Source organism: Cebus imitator, unplaced genomic scaffold, assembly GCF_001604975.1.
Source record: "Cebus imitator isolate Cc_AM_T3 unplaced genomic scaffold, Cebus_imitator-1.0 Scaffold73, whole genome shotgun sequence".
Classification (NCBI taxonomy): domain Eukaryota; kingdom Metazoa; phylum Chordata; class Mammalia; order Primates; family Cebidae; genus Cebus; species Cebus imitator.
In genome coordinates this window covers 6,863,068-6,885,198 of record NW_016107388.1, presented here as the reverse complement: position 1 = coordinate 6,885,198, position 22,131 = coordinate 6,863,068, and the positions used below count along the sequence as shown (strand labels likewise).

At 43.8% G+C, this 22,131-nt stretch overlaps 1 protein-coding gene across 2 annotated transcripts in view; it reads right to left on the bottom strand.

The window, feature by feature from the left end:
* LYN (LYN proto-oncogene, Src family tyrosine kinase) overlaps positions 1-22,131 on the bottom strand; it is a 141,930-nt gene that overhangs the window by 66,227 nt on the left and 53,572 nt on the right. Inside the window, exons 2-6 of one of the 2 annotated variants that reach the window (XM_017531818.2) lie at positions 9,021-9,157; positions 5,403-5,448; positions 4,118-4,223; positions 1,298-1,396; positions 1,074-1,177 (exon numbers count right to left, since the gene is read on the bottom strand). In XM_017531818.2, the coding sequence (XP_017387307.1) occupies positions 1,074-1,177; positions 1,298-1,396; positions 4,118-4,223; positions 5,403-5,448; positions 9,021-9,152 (487 nt within the window). In that variant the 5' untranslated portion in view covers positions 9,153-9,157. The remainder of the gene's footprint in view (positions 1-1,073; positions 1,178-1,297; positions 1,397-4,117; positions 4,224-5,402; positions 5,449-9,020; positions 9,158-22,131) is intronic. The other variant, XM_017531819.2, reaches the window with a different exon arrangement.

Sequence of the window (22,131 nt, the reverse complement as noted above, 5' to 3'; positions counted from 1 at the left end):
ATTTGTAGTAGAGACGGGGTTTCACCATGTTGACCAGGATGGTCTCGATCTCTTGACCTCGTGATCCACCCGCCTCGGCCTCCCAAAGTGCTGGGATTACAGGCTTGAGCCACCACGCCCGGCCGTCTTTATGATAATTTTTTAAAGTTACTATTTAGCTAACTTTAAAAATTTTAAGGTTACTTTGATTTTCTTTCTTTCTTTCTTTCTTCCTTTCTTTTTTTTTGAAACAGGTTCTTGCTGTCACCCAGGCTGGAGTGCAGTGGCATGATCAAAGCTCCCTGCAGCCTCGACCTCCTGGGCTCAAGTGAACTTTCTACCCCAACCTCTCAAGTAGCTGGGACTATAGTCACACATCACCACACCCAGCTCATTTTTAAATTTCTTATACAGACAGGGTCTTGCTGTGTTGTCCAGGCTGGTATCAAACTGCTGGGTTCAAGTGATTCTCCTGTCTCGGCCTCCCAAAGCATTGGGATTACAGGCCTGAGCCACCATGCCCAGCCTTCCTTCCTTCCTTCCTTCCTTTCTTCCTTCCTTCCTTCCCTCCCTCCCTCCCTCCCTCCCTCCCTCCTTCCTTCCTTCCTTCCTTCCCTCCCTCCTTTTTGAGACAGTGCCTCACTCTGTCACCCAAGCTAACTAGGAGTGCAGCGGCATGATCATGGCTCACTGCAGCCTCCCTTCCTTCCTTGGGTTCAGGTGGTCTTCCTACCTCAGCCTCTGGAGTAGCTGGGACTATAGGCATGTGCTGCCAGGCCCGGCTAATTTTTGTATTTCTTGTAGAGATGGGGTCTTGTTCTGTTGCCCAGGCTGGTCTCCAACTCCTGGACTCAAGTGATCCCCTCGCCTTGGCCTCCCAAAGTGTTGGGATTACAGGTGTGAGCCACCACACTCAACTACTTCACTTTTAGTAGCATAACTAATCATTGAAGTTTGTTATTTGTTATCAAACCATAAAACTTTTACTACCACAGCATACGATATCCTTTTTTTCCCCTTGAGTAATTCTAAAATAGCCTCTAAAAATAATTTCCTAAATAGTGGTTTAGAAGAGATTTTCAACTATTTCCTACCTTTTAATGTTTCACTTTCTCTAATAAGGAAAGATCCAGCGCTATTTCCCGGTGCCAAAAGCTGCCTTTCTGCATCCTTCCTGGTTATATCCTTGAAAAACCACCTGCAAAGACATTTCAACATTTCGTACACGTTATGTTCCAGGGCAAGAAAAAGGTGAAGAATATTAAGAAATCCAATGTGGCAGACCAAGTCACCCAAATGACAACACGTGAGGACTCACTCTTCTGTTTCTAAGGTGTTGACTTTGGCCACGTAGTTGCTGGGGATGAATCCTTCTTTTTTTGTTAAAAGGGACTTCGCTTTCCACCATTCTCCATGCCTGGAATAGAAATACACAACAAAAAGAAGCTATAAAATTACATATTTCATGCATGCATCAAAGTATCACCGGTATCCCATAAATATGTATTTATGTGCAGATATTATGTATCCATTAAAAAATTTAAAATAAGGAAAACCTACAGTTACCCCAGGACCCAGCAACTATGCTCCTAGACATACACCCAAGAAAGCGGAAACCATAACATCCACACAAAAACTTGTACATGAACGTTCAAAGCATCATGATTTGTCAAAGCAAACAGTAGAAACAACCAAGAGGTCTATCAACTGATGAAGGGACAAAATCTGGAATATCCGCCCAGTGGAATATTAGTCAGCAGTGAAAGGAATGAAGTGCCGAGAGACGCTACAACAGGGAGGAACTTTGAAAACATGGTGCTGAACAAAAGAAGGCAGCCACAAAGGACCACATACTGTCTGATTCCATTTATGCAAAAAATCCAGAATAGGTCAATGTTTAGAGATAAAAAGTAGTTTCGTAGTTTCCTGGGGCTGGAGAGAACGGGTGAGTTGAGGTGATAGCTAAGAGGTGCAGGGTTTCCTTTTAGGATATTTTAAATGTTCTAAAATGGATTGTAGTGACAGTTGTGCAATTCTGTGACTATGCTGAAAATCACTGAATTGTACACTTTAAGCGGGTGAATTGCATGGTATTGTGAATTCTCAATAAAGCTATTGAAAAGAAAGAGAGAGAAAGAAAAGATGGGAGGGTGGGTTTTGAATGTTCACAACACAAAGAAATAATAAATGTTCAAGGTGATGGATACGCTAATTACGCTGATTTGATCTTTACACGCTGCATGCATGTATCAATTGTCACTCTGTATCCCATGACTGCATACCATGGCAACTAAAAATAAAAGGCGAAAACTGTTTATATCCAAGACTCAACAGCTACAACAGCAATTGTCTCAAGGTGTTTGTTTAGGGGGGTGAAGGTGGGTGGAGAACATCCCTGGAACCTCAGAATCCAGTGGGAAAATTCACCTTTCGTGATGAAATTAAAATATGTTTAGAGACAGAAACAAAGGAAAACAGCCTTACAACTAAAGTGTAGGTCACTATGCTCAGGGGTGTACAAACAAGAGTTGGTAAAAATGACTGCCATCTCACAGAAGCAAAAGATTTGTAACTTGCCTCTGGATAGCTAAGAAATGCTTTCCAAAATCTGTATATGAGAGTCAAGGGAATACTGGTCCATCGTTCATGTATTATAAACTCCTAGTTACCATACATCTAGTTACCATAGAGATGGACACCATGAAAAAGAGAAAACCATAAGACAAATCCAAGCAAGTGAGCCTCATCACCATGCTCGAGTCCTCAGCAGAAAGGCAGGCACAGAGCCAGGGAGGAGGTAGGGGCCAGCACTGGAAGAACCAAGCAGGTGAGCCCGTGATGGGGGAAGGAATGGGTCCCTTTGAGCCTTAACTGTGTTCCTCTATAAATTCCACATGCAGACAGGATCCTTGTCTGTCAGGCATGAAGACAACTAGAATTAATACTAAGCTTTGCCTCCTCTATGCTTATGTTATGTTTATACACATGCATCATGCTCACATCAACCCCGTGATCTAGGTACTGTCATTCCCATTTTATAAGTAAAGAAACCAAGGTACAAAGTTTAAGGGTCTTGTCAAGGTCACACATCTATCAAGTGGCAGGGTCAGGATCATACTTAAGCTCATGTTCAACCCATAAGCAACATTGCTCTCAACCACGGAACACCTTGTCCTTCATAAGGGGGTCTCCCCCTCAAACTATTTGGAGGGTTACAATGACACTGAATGCAAGATTAGTAGGAAAAGCAAGCTAGAATTAAAGCATCTGGAGTTTCTTATTCTGAGCACTATCCTGTGTGCCTGTGGTCTGATGCTGCTACATGCCTGAGTCAGCAAGAGGGGGTCGAGGAGATGACGACACCCAGGCTTCCTCACAAAAGCACGGCACCTGCTGAGCTGAGGATTTCCCAGCATGGCTGCTGTAGCTCAGCACCCTTAGAACTCAGACTAGGCTGGGCCCACGAACCCAGTCTAAACGTGAGTAATATAACAAAAGAAAAATGGCATTTCAAATATCATGCATGGGCCACACAGACCCAAATTCCTTAAGGTGGCAAGATTGGATAAAGAAAGAAACCAGGCTGAGTGTGGTAGCTCACACCTGCCAACTCAGCACTTTGAGAGGCCGAGGTGGGGGAGTTGCTTGACAGCAGGAGCTCAAGACCAGTCTGGGCAACATAACAAGATCTCATCTCTACAAAAATTTTAAAAATTAGCCAGGCATGGTGGCACATGCCTGTAGTCCTAGCTTCTCAGGAGGCTGAGGTGGCAGGATTGCCTAAGCCTAGGAGTTCAAGGCTGCAGTGAGCTATGATCATGCCACTGCACTCTAGCCTGGATGACAGAGAGCGATCTTATCTCAAAAAAAAAAAAAAAATTTTTTTTAAAAGAAAAACCAGCCTCTGTCTCCAAAGGGAAACCCCCTGCAGAGTGCTCACAGCTGGACTTGGAAGGAAAATCCCTTTGGCCCTACTCCTTCCACTGCCCACTCCCCGTGGGTAGCAAGGAGGCCTCATGCCCATTGTAGAAAGGGGGCCAGGCTACGGCTGTGGCATCAGAAGCAAGACAAGGGGACAGCCTGCAGGCCCCAGTGGCCCAAGGAAAGGAGCAACCGCGGTGTGCTTGAGAGCACTTACTCCTCCAGGACTTTCATCTTCTCTCCTTTCTTGAAAGACAAGTCGTCTGGGTGGATGCCATCATAGGGGTACAAGGCTACCACAATGTCTCCTTGCTCTTCCGGATCTAAGGATGAACACAAGACAACACCTGTAAGAATCCATCAGCAGAAGTGTTTTAACAAACTTCATGAGGCACAAAGGATGAGAGGAAGCACTAAGAGAGGGGAGACTGGAAGAAGGACATGTGCTTCCTACCTAGCGGGCCCAGGTCTGCACGGCCTGCAGAGAGTAACTTGCTGTATACACTGTGTCTAGTATTTGTTATTGCAAATCACTGAAACCTACAACTATAAATACGACTCTATATTTAAGAAATAGATTCTGATTCCAGATACACCGAATCCTGTCTTATTTTAAGAAATGATACACCCATGTTCACAGCAGGATTATTCAAAGATGTGGAAATAACGCAAACATCCATTGATTGAGGAATGGATAAACATCACGGGGCATATAGACAGATATAGATATAGATTTTTTTTTTAGATGGAGTCTCACTCTAGTTGCTCAGGTTGGAGTGCAATGGTGCAATCTCGGCTCACTGCAACCTCCGCCTCGTGGTGGTTCAAGCAATTCTCCTGGCTCAGCCTTCTGAGTAGCTGGGATTACAGGCGTGTACCACCATACCCAGCTAATTTTTTGTATTTTTAGTAGAGATGGGGTTTCACCATGTTGGACAGGCTGGTCTTGAACTCCTGACCTCAGGTGATCCACCTGCCGTGGCCTCCCAAAGTGCTGGGATTACAGACATGAGCCACTCTGCTTGGCCAGGACACATACTTACAAGGGAATATTATTCGCCCTTAGAAGGAAAGAAATTCTAACACTTTCTACAGCATGGATGAACCTTGAGGACATCACCCTAAATGAAATAACCCAAACATGAAAGGACAATTACTGTATGATTCCACTTCTAGGAGGTACCTAGAGCAGTGAAATTCATAGAGACAGAAAGAACAGAGGTTGCCAGCAGTGGGGGGAGGAGGCAGGAGGACTTATCATCTAACGGGTATGGAGTTTCCGTTTCAGAAGATGCGTTCTGGAGATGGAGGGCGGTGGCAGTTCCACAACAATGAGAATGTACCTAATGCCACTGAAATGTAGACTTAAAAATAGTGAAGAGGGTAAATTTTTATGTTATCTATGTCCCAGAATAAAAAAAAAAAAAAATTCAAGACAACCACTTTGTAGAAGCTCTAATAGTAAAGAAAAAAAATTTTAACTAGTTGCTGTGAAGACATACCTTTAGTTTGAAACCTCTGTCCAGGCAAAAGCTGAGATTCTGAAACCTACAAGAGAATATTTGTTAGGGAAAAAAATTCTGTTTAGCTTTTCTTGCTGACATTCATGTTGTATACATGATTTTTGTAATAGAAGCAGATGCTGGTAGGATGGGCTCATTCATGAAGTTGGAAAGAACAGGAGCACAGAGGAAAAACCTGTAGAGCTGTGTCCAGCCCTGCCCGGCCAGTGACAGGGCTCTTTTATCACTTGCTGTGGGTGGCAGGAAGGGAGTGAGGTTCCGGGCGGGGGCTGCTCGGTGCTCACCTCATCCTAACTCCCCCATTCTTTGGTGACAGAACCCTAACATTGTTTGGGGTGGCAGTTTGCCCAGCTCAATGAGTGTGCTTGTAAACTCTCTAGCCCCGGGTAGACGGCAGAAAGAGTTTCAGTCAGCAGATCGGTTGTGCAGGCCTTTGCCATCAGCTCACCTTTTCCCTTGCCTCTTTCTCTCTCCCTGGAAACCACTTAAATCTGGAGGCCCAGAAGCCACAGAAACCAAACATCGCAGCAGCAGGATGGAGACGGAAGTAGCGGGAGCTGGTGACTTGGTGGAGTTGCCGTCCCCGCCCAGGACTGCCCATCCAAGGTTTCCCCAGCTTGAGTGAAATTGCACAGTCAGGGCTCTGTCCCTGGAGGCTGAGAGCAAGTCCCATCCCATCCGGCCTCTCCTGGGCTGACCCCATGACTCAATCACAGAGACAGATGGCATCCCCTGTTATTTCAGTGGGGAGGTGAGTTATTGGGAAGGATGTGGTGGCACAAAAGGCCACCTCAATTACTTTTGAAATCAAATTCCTTTTTCTCACAATGCCATGTGAGGCTGTGAGGCCTCTGGGCCTCTTGTAAGATAGGGGCTGTCAGAGGCCTGTCTCACAAGCCATGTAACTTTTCTGTTTCTTTTTGATTAAAGTGGCTTCATAGAATGGGACAAAAAAAGTTTGTACTGAAATTTAAATTTCTGATGAAAGCCCACAAAATCTCCAATTCAGTGAGGTAGGGAAAATTACTACACTGTGGTACCAGAAAAAACCATGGCTGTACATATCATGTTTATGTCAAGAAGTTCTATGTCGATTTTTCAGTCATTCAGATTTGCATAATTTGGATAATACGATCTATTTTATGTGATTCAGAGGAAATAACTGGAAGACTTGAAACTAATTTCATCATTTTCAAAGCAGCAAGCTGATTTTTCAAATATCAAAGAGCACTTAATTTACAAACATTTTAATATACTTTTTATAAGACCAAAACACACCTATGCAATGCATATACTATTGCTCTAGATTTTTCCTTAAAATGGCTTTTTCTGGAATGTTGTTGAATTCTGCATCGACTCAACCTCACCTTCTCGGCAGATTCCCGTTGTAATAAGTCCATGGCCTGCATTTTGGCACACCTGGCCAGGGCTAAGAGTGTTGGTCATGGCCGTGGAATAAGGCTAGACTAACTGGTTCATGAGGCGAGGGCATCTGTGTCCACAGAAGGGACAAACTGAAATATTTACAGTACACAAGAGAGAACTGAAAGACTTCAAACATGTTTTCTACTTCTGCTTTCTAACTTGATTTTCAATCCCCTTTACTTTGAAGAAGAGGAAAAAATGGTGTGTGGATTTGTACTATTCTCCTTGGCTTTTCTGAATAAAGGACGTCTTTCTTCATCATTTAAAAACAAAAAACTGGGGGCCGGGCGCGGTGGTTCAAGCCTGTAATCCCAGCACTTTGGGAGGCCGAGGCGGGTGGATCACGAGGTCAAGAGATCGAGACCATCCTGGTCAACATGGTGAAACCCCGTCTCTACTAAAAATACAAAAAATTAGCTGGGCATGGTGGCACGTGACTGTAATCTCAGCTACTCAGGAGGCTGAGGCAGGAGAATTGCCTGAACCCAGGAGGCGGAGGTTGCAGTGAGCCGAGATCGCGCCATTGCACTCCAGCATGGGTAACAAGAACGAGACTCTGTCTCAAAATAAATAAGTAAATAAATAAAAATAAAAATAAAAAAATAATAAATAAATAAAAACAAAAGACTGGCTGGGTGTGGTGGCTTATGCCTGTAATCCCAGCAATTTGGGAGGCCAAGGCGGGTGGATCACCTGAGGACAGGAGTTCGAGACCAGTCTGTCCAACATGGTGAAACCCCATTTCTACTAAAAATACAAAAATTAGCCAAGCATGCCAGTGCATACCTATAATCCCAGCTGTTCAGGGGGCTGAGGCAGGAGAATCGCTTGAACACAGGAGGCAGATGTTGCAGTGAGGTAAGATTGCACCACAGCACTCCAGCCTGGGCAACAAGAGCAAAACTTGTTCCATATCTGTATGTACTTATGGCATATACTTAAGTAATCTTTTTTTCACTGACTGTAATAGGTTTTTAAATTTTAAATTTATATTCATATGTATTATTGCTAAATTATTAAATCAATTATATACTTTATTAAATCTTATATACTTTAAGTACATATATTTTCTATATATAAAATTACAAAGTTAATTTATCCAGAAACATCATGTATGATAACTTAATAGCATGATATATCCACTGTTTATCTCCACTTCTTAAAAAGAGCAACGTTGATTTCCTAGTCTCAACGATGACGTGTGACTTTGATACATGGCAGATACGTCCTACCTGCAGGATAATGGGGACACGTTCAGGGGAGGGCAGGCAGAAAGGCTTGATAATGCAAATATGTTTCTAAAACACCTGGCCATTTAAAAACACGTCGGACTAGAGAAACTATGAAAATTCTTAATAATAGCATTTGGGTTAATCTGGAATAAGCTGTTTCCAGCTTAAATGCTGCAAAATTCCACAGAAAGCAGGCTATGGGCGATATACATGTATAGAATGAGAGAATATATCCATACAAAGGATATAAGCTCTGAAATGAAGTAGATTTCAGTTTATAATTATCCAAAGCTCTGTTCTTCCTTTCCATAAAATGCAATGTTAGTTTTTCCTTTGCCAAAGCATTTCCCAAATACACCAAATAGCACATCACTCACTAAATATCTCTAGTGAAGCTATTTCTAGTGCAGCTATTTCTCTAAGGTTAGGGAGCAGAATTAGAGGTGTTTTTTCTTAATATTTTAATTCACTGAAATAAGTCATGACAACTTCAGGATCTGTACTATTTTTAATTAATCGAAGAAGGGACAAGGTATGATAAAGCATGGCACAACAAAAGACACATTAGCATCTATTTTAGTTCCTGACTTGCATTTCCTTTTGCTTCTAGACCACTGCGCTAATCTCACTGTGTATCTTGAGTCACACAAGCCTACATACATATATAGTAGGGTCTTTGCACCAGTAATATGAAAGATGGCCTTCCTCACATATAAGAATGTGATCAAAGTCCCCTTTATTGTACAATAAGTGGCCTAGTTATCCCTAAAATGTTTGCACATTCTTCAAAGGATTAAGTTACAAAGTATATCAAAAATTATTTGAGGACCAAATAATCAATGGGATTTTTTTGCATGCACATAGTACAGATTGGTGTTTAAATTATGCAGCCGTGCTTTGATCTTGCTGTGGGAATTCTCCCCTGAGACTATCTACTTACTGGCCTTTGCTGTTTATTGGACGTTGGATCTCTCACATAAATAGTTCTTTCAGTATTACGTACTGGTTGAGTCTTCAAATCTACTCCATCGTCATTCAAGCTGTCTTTCCCTTTTGATTTTATACATCCCATATTTCCTGTTGAAATATAAAAGCAATGACATTGTTTTACCATTCCAGAACTGCTTCAAGCCATCAAAATCTCTCCATTAGAGTAGAAAAAAATACAGTTTCATTCTTTATCATATATAGATTAATCAACTCAAATGTGAATACTGTTCACAAATAGGTTTACCTGTTCATTAATTCACTCAACAAATAATTATTTAGCATCCGTTTTCCATCATCCAGACATAATTCCAGCTTTAACTATGCTCATATTCTTGTGGCAAAGATGTGTAAAGACGATGACAGAGGACTCACAGGATCTAAGAAAGGACACATAACTCAAGCAAGAAGAAAAGGAGGTGGTTAGGGAATCCTTCCTAAGGAAATGCTCTGTGAGTTGAAATGGGAGGGATGGCAGCCAGGTTGCAAAGTCAGCAAAGGGATTCCAGAAAGAAGAAACTTCATATGCAACCACCCTGGGCTCAAGATAACATGGTCCCTTCAGAGAGCTAGATCAACCTGATCTCTTCAGAGAATGAGTTCTATCTAAAACACTAAACACTGTAGTCAAGGAGCGGGTGGGGAAGGCCAGGAGTCAGGGCCAGAGAGGGAGGCACATGCTGGATGCGATGCTGAGTGGTTGATTTTTTACCCTGAAGACAAGTGACACATTCAAGCTGCAGTGTACAAGATAGGGTGGAGGGGGGTGCGGCTGGAGGTTTCAAGGGCAGGTGAGGAAGAGCTAGAATGTGCAGAACCCGGCTCCCGCTAAACATAGCCAGGGGCCTAGGAAGATGGTGTGGCTTTCACCAAGACTGGAAGTGAAATGAGGAAACGCAGTTACCGGAGAGAAAATGCTTATGGGAACATTCAGGTGATCAAATCCAGCAGGGCTACTCAGTAAGCTGGCTGCGTCAGGAATCCAGGACGGACGGTAGCGGAGGTAAAAGCAAGACGGCAGCCTCCGCAAGCCACATGGCAAGAAGGGGCTAAACCTGCACGTCCAAACACCAACTCTGTCATCCGGTGATCCCATTCATGTGGGACGGGCTGAGCGCTACACAGCCACTCGGGGACCGCAGAGGTAATTCTGAATTTGAATCAGATACAGTTCTTGTCTTACAGTGTAGCCTCGGGGTCAAATCTATGCATTAAAAACAAAACAAAATCTTTCATGAACTTCACTAGAAGGTGATTCTCACCGCACGGATTATCTGAACACCGTCCGGGAAACTCTTTTGGGGCACAGTGGGAGCATGGTGCTCCCCATGCGAGGTGTGATTCTGAAACACTGCCGAATCTGGGACCCAGGGCTTAGCGTTAAGTCCAGAGGAAGGGCAGAGGACAAGAGTCTGGGGAAGTAGGAGAGGCACTGTGATTCGGCAATACCTCGGGGTGGGTGGGGGGGATTGTGCTAAGAAACCTCAAGATCTCTTCTGGGAACCCAGCCCTCCCGGCATCATAGCCACGCGCCCAGGCCAGCGCTGTCCCTCAGGCTCCCAGTTGGTCTAGGAACTTCGACTTGTTTATCATTTCATTACTTGAGGTATGAAGCCTCTAAAGAGCAACCACACCTCTTTCTGAAACTAGCGAGCTGCAGTTCCCAAAATAAAGGGGAAGCAAGTACTTCTTTGATTCAAAACAGCACATTTTCTTCATACGCTAAAGTCTCTGAAATGGACAAGGGTTTAGCGTTTATCTCTAACTAGCATGGGAGTTCTTTTTTCACCAGTCTCATCCCTCCCACACCCCGCCACTCTCCCCTCAAAAGTGGTGTTTAACTCATCATCCTTTAAAATAGTGCTTTATAAATGGGCCAATATGTTCACAGCGGCGCGAGGACCCTGCACGCACCGCGAGCTCCGGGGCACGAACTCTGCGCGGGTCCGGCCAACTCGCCAGGCGCCTGGCCGCTAGATCCAGCTCGCTCCCGGCACGGACTGAGCCCTGACCCAGCAGCGAGCAGCGCCGCAACCAGGGCACAGGGAATCCCCCGTCCCCTCCCCAGCACACCGGGCGGGGCTGCCCCACCGCGTCCCTGCGGCTCCGCTGCCCTCGCCGCTCACGCCGGCGTCCCCTCGCTACATCTCTGTCTCTCTCTCTCTCAGATCCTACAGAAATGTTGCCACCCCAGACAGGTCTGCACTGATTCTCACTCGTGTCTGGTTACCACCCACGTTCCATCACGTATCGGTTTATTTAGGGTCAGCTCCCCCAGCCAGCATCTAAGCTGCCCGGGACAGCTTCCCTCTACCTTGCTCACTGCAGTACTCCCAGCTCCGAAAACAGCCCCGCTCCACAAAGGTACTCAAAGAGTAAGAATGAATGCACTTTGGGAGACCAAGGCGGGGGGATCACTAGGTCAGGAGTTCCAGACCAGCCTGGCCAACATGGTGAAACCCTGTCTCTACTAAAAATACAAAAAATAAGCTGGGGCTGGTGATGGGCGCCCGTAGTCCCAAGCTACTCGGGAGGCTAAGGCAGGAGAATCGCTTGAACCCAGTGAGCCAAGATTGTGCACATTTTCACTCCAGCCTGGGCAAAAGAATGAAACTCTGTCTCAAAAAAAAAAAAAAAAAAAAAAAAATGAACGGATGGAGCAGCTGTGTGGCTGGTGGGCTTGGGACTCCCAGGTGCCCATCAACAGCCCTGTTGCAAAGGTGAGGGAGGAGAAGGAAAGGAGGCAAAACTCACCTGGGTCTGTTGTTCTAAAATAGAGACCTCTAGCATAACTTCCAGTTTATGGAAAATACAGGGGATAGAGGAACAAGATGATCAGTAAAATCCATAATGTGCCAGCCTGGATATGCGCCATTTTCTAAACAAAACTTGCCTGGATACTCCAGCTAGAGGGAAGGGATAGAACCATTCCTTATCAGAGGAGACCAAAGAGATACGAACTTGATGGAATCTTGGGGACTTGGGGGGACACACAGCTGTGATATGTGATAACTGGGGAAGTCGGAATTGACTTACGCATGAGATAGTGATATCAGGGAATCGCTGCTGTGTTCTGTAAGTGTGACATGACAGTATTGTGGTTATTCAGGAGAACATCCAGTGTGCCTCAGATGCACAGTGACGTGTATGGGGCTGAGGGTTCATGGTGTCTGCAACTTTCAACACTTCAGCCAAAATGAGAAGGGAGAAAAGGAAGGGATAAATATATCAAAATGTCTTAAAAATTAGTGACTCTAAGGAAAGCACATAGTCTTTCTTTTTCTGTAGATTTGAAATTTTCAAAATAAAAGTTGGAGGGTAGAAAATAAGAGGATATGTGGACAACTTTACCTCCCCACCAAAAGAAAATCGAGATGGCAGAAACCCCAGTCACGCACAGGAAGGCAGGAGATGCGTTAGCAAAGCACATGGCCGGAGGCTAACTGAGGTGACATGCCAGGCAGTGCATCTCTATTTCTTTTTTCCTTTTTTCTTTTTTTGGGATGGAGTTTCGCTCTCGTTGCCCAGGCAATGGCACAATCTCAGCTCACCACAACCTGCGCCTCCCGGGTTCCAGCAATTCTCCCGCCTCAGCCTCCTGAGTGGCTGGGATTACAGGTATATGCCACCACACCCAGCTAATTTTGTATTTTTAGTAGAGACGAGGTTTCTCCATGTTGGTCAGGCTCGTCTTGAACTCTCAACCTCAGGTGATCTGCCCACCTCAGCCTCCCAGAGTGCTGGGATTACAGGTGTGAGCTACCATGCCTGGCCGAGATCCCTATTTCTGAGCACTGTAGGAAGTGTCAGGGGGAAAGCAAGCTACTGTGGGGAAATCCATCCCCCAGCCTCTAAAGGGGACAGAGGAAAGATGGAGGCAATTGCCAAAGGGCAGTGGTCTTGGGAAAAGGAAGGATGGAAACAAAAGGCAGGTGGATGTGGGTAGGGTGGTGACATCTAAGACAGTGAGATCAATAGATGGCCATCTACTTATGCTTATTTTCTTCCTGCCATTGTCATGGATAATTTTTTTTTTCTTTTTAAGATGGGTTTCACTCTTATTGCCCAAGCCAGAGTGCAATGGCATGATCTTAGCTCACTGCAACCTCTACCTCCCAGGTTTAAGCGATTCTCCTGCCTCAGCCTCCTGAGCACCTGGGATTATAGGCACTTGCCACCAGGCCCAGCCAATTTTTGTATTTTCAGTAGAGATGGTGTTTCACTATGTTGGCCAGGCTGCTCTCGAACTCCTGACTTCAGGTGATCCACCTGCCTCAGCCTCCCAAAGTGCTAGGGTTGTAGGTGTGAGCCATCATGCCCAGCCTGCCATGGATAATTTAACATCAAATGTATGTACTATACTTGAGAAAAGTTAAAGCCATATGGAGAATGAGCATGGCCTCACTGCTCAGGCGGAGCCGATCTCTGCTCACAGAGTGTTTGCAGACCCTCATTCAGATACTCCCCGAGCAGAAACCTCAAGAGAGGTCCTCCATGTGATACAGGGATGAGCAACCCAAACTCAGAACAGGTCTTACAATTCCTTATGCTGTATGAAATACCAGAAACATAGAAAACACAATATACTCCTACAAAAACTGAGAGTGGTTACATGTTTCCAAGTGATATGAGCTACACTTTACAATCATTTCCACCTTAGTATCCTTCTATTACACATTTATAATGTCCTGAGCATCTAATTTAATCCTTAAAGAAACCATAAGGTTATCTGATTTTACGGAGAAGAAAACTGAGGCTCAGAAAGGTTAGATGACTGGCGCCCAGCACAGCTAGGAGGGGTTAGGACACAGGGCTAGGACTCACTCACACAGGAGTGTGCTCTCAAGTCTAAGTGGGAAGCTGGGTCTACAGCCTGGCCTCTTACCACTTTGCCATACAGTGGCTACTTTGAAATGTATGCTTCATCTATTTATTAGCAATGCCAAACAAAGAGATTATTTTTATGGGCTGCCTCTTTCTCAAAAAGATTTAAAATGCTTTACCACAAAAGAAACAATAATGAGGTCAATAAAATAAAACCAGAAAACCAGAGCCAAGGCAATGAGAAGAATGCGGATGTGGTAACATTGTGGGGAACAGGTCTGCTGTAACTGACCTGCACATTTGCCCTGCGTTTTCTGGCAGGAAGAGCCAGGGACATCGTGAGTCACGGCAGGAGAGGAAGCAGACCAGGCTCCTGATGGGAATGTGTGTCCCCAACAGGAATTCCAAGTTTGCTTATAATGCACTTTATATCAAGTGCTATGGATGATGTAATCAGCAGTGCCTTCAAAACCATTTTTTGGACAGTAAATAAAGGCACGTTTTATGGGTAGAGACTTTTGGTTGAAAAAAGATAATAACTGAGGCTTTGACATGCAAATACAACTCTATGCTGTTCATCACAAAAGTTTTATGACATGGTCTAAAGACATACAGATAGCCAGGCAATCTTTTGATTACAAAGCAATATGCACTGACACATCCAGAAAACGTGAGGTTGGAGATTTCTCCTTCTAAAAAGTCTTTTTTTCATTGGAACGAATATCCATTGGGGTGGCTTATCCTCATTTAGGAATTTTGGAATATTAGAAGAATGATTATAATCTCATTTTTATTTTATTCCCAGACTCTGGGATAATTTTTTGGTGTTTAAAAATCACTTTTACCTTGGCCAGGTGTGGTAGCTCAGGACTGTAATCCCAGCACCTTGGGAGGCCGAGGCGGGTGGATCACCTGAGGTCAGGAGTTCAAGACCAATCTGGACAAGAGCATGAAACCCTGTTTCTACTAAAAATACAAAAATTAGCGGGCATGGTGGCGCACGCCTGTAGTCCCAGCTTCTTAGGAGCCTGAGACAAGAGAATCACTTGAGCCTGGGAGGCAGAGGTTGCAGTAAGCCGAGATCATGTCACTGCACTCCAGCCTGGGTGACAGAGCAACACTCCATAAAATAAAATAAAATAAAATAAAATAAAATAAAAATCACTCTTACCAGAGGCAGTAGGGTTTTGGTTTTATAAAATCACTCTTACCAGAGACAGTAAGGTGATAAACTAGGAGTTATAGCTTATCACCCTACTGCCTCTTGTCAGATCTAGCAATGCCTTACCATTATCCAGCTGCTCAACCAAGATGCAATCTTGCACTTGGAATTTCCCCTCTGGGAATCTGTTCTTTAGATACACTGCACAGGGGCACAAGGATGTCCCCACTAGCATGACTTATATAGTAGAGACAATCTAGATGTCCTCATTAGGGGTTAGTGCTTTAAGTTAGGACAAAGTGACACATTCTGAGTGGGTTACAAAGAGAGATTTGTATATTTGGATATTCTTAATCAGACAATCAAGAATTGCTGATTGAAAAAATAAATATACATATTTATATTAAGCTGATGCAAAAGTAATTGTGGTTTTTGCCTCTGAAAGTATTGGAAAAAGCACAATTACTTTAGTACCAATGTAATCTATATACACAATCCATCCATATATATATACACACACACACACACACACACACACACACACACACACATATATATATTTAATGTACACAGGAAAAAAATCTAAGAGGACACCCACACCACCTTGTTGGTTAGGTTCTAAATTCCACTTGCGAGGTGCAAGATCCTGTATAGAAATCCTCTATTGAAATTCCTAAAGAAGACACTATACAATTCACAAAATATTCTGAAGTAAGGACTATGGAGTTGGATTGCTGAACTTGACGGCTGGGTCCATTGCCTGACTTTGCAATAGCAACTGGTCATCTACCTAAAGAACACAGAATAGCTATAAATGTCTATGAGGGTCAGAGACAAAAGATGTGGGAGTGGAAAAGGGATAAACACATATGTGCCTACTGTGTGCCTGGCACTTTGCGTATGAGGAAAGTAAAGCCCGGAGATGAACCTGTGTTAGGTAATCAGGGGTCTCAGGTACGACTGGAAGTTGGTCTGGCTTCAAAGCTGCACTTTTTCTCCATTCATGGTTTTTATTATTTTGAATTTATTATTTGTTTGTGTTGGGAACATTCAAAATGTGCTCTTCCAGCTATTTGGAATACACCATATACATGGTTTTTAATTATCGTCACCCTACAGTGCTGTAGAACCTAGAACCTATCCTATCTAAAAGCTGCACTTCTTTTTTCTTTTCTTTTTTTTTTTTTTTTTTTTAAGTTGGAGTCTCACTCTGTCACCCAGGCTGGAGTGCAATGGTGTGATCTCTGCTCACTACAAACTCTGCCTCCCAGACTCAAGCAATTCTCCTACCTTAGCCTCCCAAGTAGCTGGGATCACAGGTGCCTACCACCACATCTAGCTAATTTTTGTATTTTTAATAGATACAGGGTTTCACCATGTTGTCCAGGCTGGTCTCGAACTCCTGACCTCAGGTGATCCACCCACCTCAGCCTCCCAAACTGCTGAGATTACAGTTGTGAGCCACTGTGTCCAGCCCAAAGCTGTACTTCTTTACCAACGCAAAGTCTTGCTATCTCTCTGTGGAGGGAGCTCCAACTCCAAGAGTTTTCTGAATTAGAGCACTCAGAAAGACAAGAGGAAGAGAAAGGGAGGCTAGGAAAATAGGGGTGGGTGTTGCCTATCTAAAACTAAATTGATCTTGAGTTTCAAATTAGGTCCAAGCCTGGTTCAAGCATCATTTATAGCAATTTGTCACTAGACATATGTCCTCTACACACTTGCATTCTAGTATCAGTTCTATAGCTCAAGAGATTTACTCTGCCCACCAACACAGAAACCCTTAGACACCCTTTAATTATACTTCTTAGTTTACTTTCGGAAAGGAGACTCAGATTAGAGAAACAAAGTTTTCAGAAGAGTTAAATGCTTCCTCCAAACTGCTTATCAAAGTGACATGGGGACAGAATAGCCTGATTGGCGGCCTCATCGGCGTTGGAGACACATGGAGAGTGCTAGCACTAAGCTCCACCACCAACCCTGTTAATTCCCAACTCAAGCAGTTCAGCCTTGCGTCAATTTTTCCAAATCCTATGTAGATAGGATTTGGAAATCCTGCAGTGGCGTGATCTCGGCTGACTGCAACCTCTGCCTCCCAGGCTCAAGAGATTCTCCTTCCTCAACCTCCCGAATAGCTTGGATTACAGGTGTGTGCCACCACACCCAGCTAATTTTGTATTTTTAGTATAGACAGGTTTTCACCATGTTGACCAGGCTGGTCTCGAACTCCTGACCTCAGGTGATCCACCTGCCCCAGCCTCCCAAGGTGCTGGGATTATAGGCATGAGCCACCACACCCGGATCCTAAATCCCTTTTAAAAGAGAGAACTGAAAAGGACGTAGCCAGACTGTATTTAAACAACTAAGATTTTTTTGCCTTAAATGCCATGGCCATTATTTTCAAACATTCTCCAATATTTTTCCTCAATATGATCTCCCAGCAAGCCAGGGTGGGCACAGCTGGTGAGCTGGTAATCCAGGCTGCCCAAGCTCCAGGACACAGCTTTCTCTATCTGACCAGCGGGTAACGTCAGGCCCTCCCTAAGGCTTTTTTGGTTTGCTTTTGTTTTTGTTTGTTTTTTCTTTAGGCAACCTAACATTATGAGCATAACTCCCTGAGGTTTAGATGTCATGTGTAACAGAAACAGTGTTGTGGGCAATGAAGGCGATGCTGTTTTTGTACTGGGAACCCCTCAGATCACAGAGCTGCCTCCATGGTGTGGGCATCGCCTCCACCACAGAGCCGCTTCTATGGTTAAGCGTCAGCTCCAGTCTGTGACTAAGTGGGGCCATCAGGCTCCCCCTAGAAGGGAGGAGGATATGATTTAGGAGAAGTGAGAAAGAGGTGCCCGAAGGCTGGAGTAGAACCCGTGTCCAAGGGGCCTGCCAGCCCCTTTGACTATTCAGGGTCAATTGGGAAATGGGGGGTGACGTGGGAAGTGGCTTTAAGACTAGCTAGTTACAGGGTGTGCCTCCCTCGACACAGGAGGGATGTCTCTGGGTCTGCAGAAAGAGTTGGCTCTTCTCTTCACGTCTCATGCAGGGTTGAGCACTGAGGAAAGGGGTGTCAAGACAAAACAGCCAGATGCTGTCTCAGGGCTCCCCTCATTCTGCCTGTCAAGGTTTCCAGGGGATCCAGAAGTTTCCCGGCTGCATAGGCTTGCACAGTGGGCATCCATATAACATCCCTCAAATCAGCAATGCCCAGTCAAATCTCAGCGAGCCAGTGTACGGCCTCGGCCATCCCAGCAAGACCACAGGTATACACAGATGTGGGGAGAACCAATGGCTTCTTTCTCCCAAACAGCACAGCAGCAACCCTATACCTACCTAATACCATATTGGAAAGGAGAGGGGGGAAAAGGAAGAAACAGTCATGATGGAAGACAGATTACACTGGAAAAGATTCAAACCCTGTTGGTAAATTTAAGCTCTTTTCTTTATTTTTTTATTTTTTTATTTTTTATATTTTTCTTCCCTGCAGTGAATATCAGCAGCTTAAGCTGTTTTCTTACCTGCTGCTATCCAGAGGGCTGAGAAGAGAACAGTCACAAAATCTAAAGTGGTGTTTCTTTTTCCACACAGCTGAATTACGGTGTATATATTTGCTACACATAAAATTACAGTGTATATATTTGCTACATATAAAATGCCTGCTCTGCATACAATGCAGTGGCTTCTGGAAACCGTGAGAGAAGTCTAAAAAGCACTGAATTGGATACTTTAAAGGGATGAGTTTTATGGTCTACAAATTTTATCAATAAAAAGTAATCTAAAATGTCCTACACTCCCAAAAAAGAGAGAAATAGTACAGTATGGCTGATTTCTTTATTTTATTCATTTTTTAAAATGTAACCAAAAATTTTTTTGAGACAGGGTCTCGCTCTGTTGCCCAGGTTGGAATGCAGTGGTGCAAACACAGTTTACTGCTGCCTCGACCTCCTGGGCTCCAGGGATCCTCCCGCCTCAGACTCCCCAGTAGCTGAGACCACAGGTGCATGCCACCATGGCCCGCCTAATGTTTTATTTTTTTGTAGAGATAGGATCTCACTATGTTGCCAGGGTTGGTCTCAAACTCCTGAGCTCAAGCAATCCCCCTGCCCTGGCCTCCCAAAATTCTGGGATTACAGGCATGAGCCACCATGCCTGCCTTAAATTTTAAAATATTTAATTGACAAAGATTGTATATATATTCAGTGGTTTCTCGTTTATTAATTTTGTTTATGCCTTTGTAATCCAAATCTGACACATTTTATCTTCTGTTTGCTGATGTGTTTAACCTGGTTTGAAGCTCCTTCTTTTTTTCTGAGATGAGTCACACTCAGTCGCCCAGGCTGGACGGCAGTGGTGTGATCTTGGCTCACCGCAACATCCACCTCCTGGGTTCAAGTAATTCTCCTGCCTCAGCTTCCTGAGTAGCTGTGACTACAGATGCCCGCCACCACACCCAACTAATTTTTGTGCTTTTAGTAGAGATGGGGTTTCACACATTGGCCAGGATGGTCACAAACTCCTGACCTTGTGATCTGCCTGCCTCAGCCTCCCAAAGTGCTGGGATTACAGATGTGAGCCACCATCCTTGGCTGAAGCTCCTTCTTTATTATCTGCCACAAGACATAAGCACAGCCACAGGTAGGCCCAAGGGTCACATACTCATCCATGATGTGAAGGCGTAGCAGCAATGTGTAAAGCTAACCTGACACTGAGCTATCGTAAAGTCATGATGCATTAAAACAGAACCTTAATACAACACTGGGTACAGTTTTAATCACTACATTTACTAGAGTGGTTCCAGAAAAGAGTTGCAAGACAATTGAAGAGGTATAGGAGGGTCAAATACCTAGAAGATTGGCACCTAGAGCAGAGAAGCTGAAGGGAAATGTGTCTCTGCCTGGAAAGGAGAGCAGAGAGGATCATGAGACACTCAGGAAGCCTGTCTGGAGTCCAGCCTGTCGCTGACAGTCCTGCAGTTATCGACAAAACCACTCTCTTCCCTGGACTCTAATCGCCTCACCAAAAAATGAAATCATTGGACTTGGCATGAGAGGGTAAGTGATACGATCTTTAGCTTGACGATACGTCAAGTCCTTTAGACTGTACACACTTCTTAACCCAACATGACCACTTCCTGGAATAAATTACTTATAAGAAAATGGCCGGGCGAGGTGGCTCACGCCTGTAATCCCAGCACTTTGGGAGGTCAAGGCGGGTGAATCACAAGGTCAGGAGATTGAGCCCATCCTGGCTAACACGGTGAAACCCCGTCTTAAAAAAAAAAAAAAAAAAGAAAGAAAAGAACTAGGGGCTATACAATGCTCTATACAAGAGGATACTTACTGTGAGACAGTTTGGAATACCACAGAGAAATAGGCTTGTTTGCCAAATTACAGGTCACTGGTTAAATAAATGCAGATCAGCTCTCAAAATTCATATCATCAAAGCCAATTCTGTGAGGGTTTTCAACTTACAAGATGCTCAGTTCACCAAAATTTGTATATTTTAATTATTTCAGATTTATGTAATTTCATATTAGATGGGATAGTTTTAACAGCTTAAGTTTATAACAGTTTGTATTAATTGCAGTGCTTTCATAGCTTAACAGTATACAATAATTTTTTTTTAATAATTCAACTTTTATTTTAGGTTCAGGAGTACATGTGCAGGTATGTTACATGGGTATATTGCAAGATGCTGAGGTTTGGGATATGAATGATCCCGACACCCGGGTGGTGAGCATAGTACCCAATAGTTTTTTAGCAAATGTCCCCCCTCCCCACTCCCCCACTTTAGTGTTCTCCAGTGTCTATTGCTCCCATCTACATCCATGTGTATTCAGTGCCTAACTCCCACTCATAAATGAAAGCCTGCAATTTGGTTTTCTGTTCCTGCATTAATTCACTTACGATGATAGCTTTTAGCTGCATCCATGTTGCTGCCCAGGACATGGTTTCATTCTTTTTTATGGCTGTGTAGTATTCCCTGGTACATGAATGCAAGCGTAGTAATTCTTATCAAATGTAATTGTTTAAGGCCTGGCATGGTGGCTCACACCTGTAATCTCAGCACTTTGGGAGGCCAGGGCGGGAGGATCACATGAGGTTAGGAGTTTGAGACCAGCCTGGCCAACGTGGCAAACCCCCGTCTCTACTAAAAATACAAAAATTAGCCAGGCATGGTGGTCCATGCTTGTGATCCCAGCTACTCGGGAGGCTGAGGCAGGGCAATCACTTCAACCTGGGAGGCGGACGTTGCTGTGAGCCGAGATCAATCCACTGCACTCCAGCCTGGGCAACAGAGTGAGATTCGGCTCCAAAAAAAAAATACATACACACACACACACACACACACAGACACACACACACACACACACAATTATAAATGTAATTGTTTTAAAAGATTTTGAAGATTTCCTTTTGATGAATGTTCGATTTTTTTTAAAGCTAAGAATTATTGAGTCTTCTCAGAACTATATTAACTTGTTACTAGTAATTAGTAGCTCAAGTTTCATGTGAGATATGGTTGTTCCTGTAGCTTCCTAATTTACTTCTTGCTTTACGTCTCCTTACATTTTTAAAATTTTGATTTTTAAATTCTTCAACCTTAATGTCATCTTCTATCGCATTTGAGATTCGAGGCTTCTGTCTCTTTCTGATAGCCCTCTGCACAGCACCACTTCCCTTCCACATTTCAGGACAGTTCTATCCTTTCCTCTCAAATGGTTTTGTAAACAGCTGCCAGGTTAACACAACCTAATTTCACCTTCTCAGAAACTAGAGTTTAAGCATGTCATATGTGTTGGAAATGCTTTGGTCACTTCCATTTTCTTTTTGAGGCTATTAAATTTCAAATTAAACTTAACATTTTATTTTTTCTAATTGCAGAAACCAGGTTGACATGCCATTTGAAGAACTAGTAGAATCACATTCAAAATGTATTACGTTTTTAAAATAAAAATAACATTCAAGTAGTTAAAAGAAACAAATCTTCTGGTATAGTGTAACATTTAAGAAATCATCAGGCCGGGCGCGGTGGCTCACGCCTGTAATCCCAGCACTTTGGGAGGCCGAGGCGGGTGGATCAC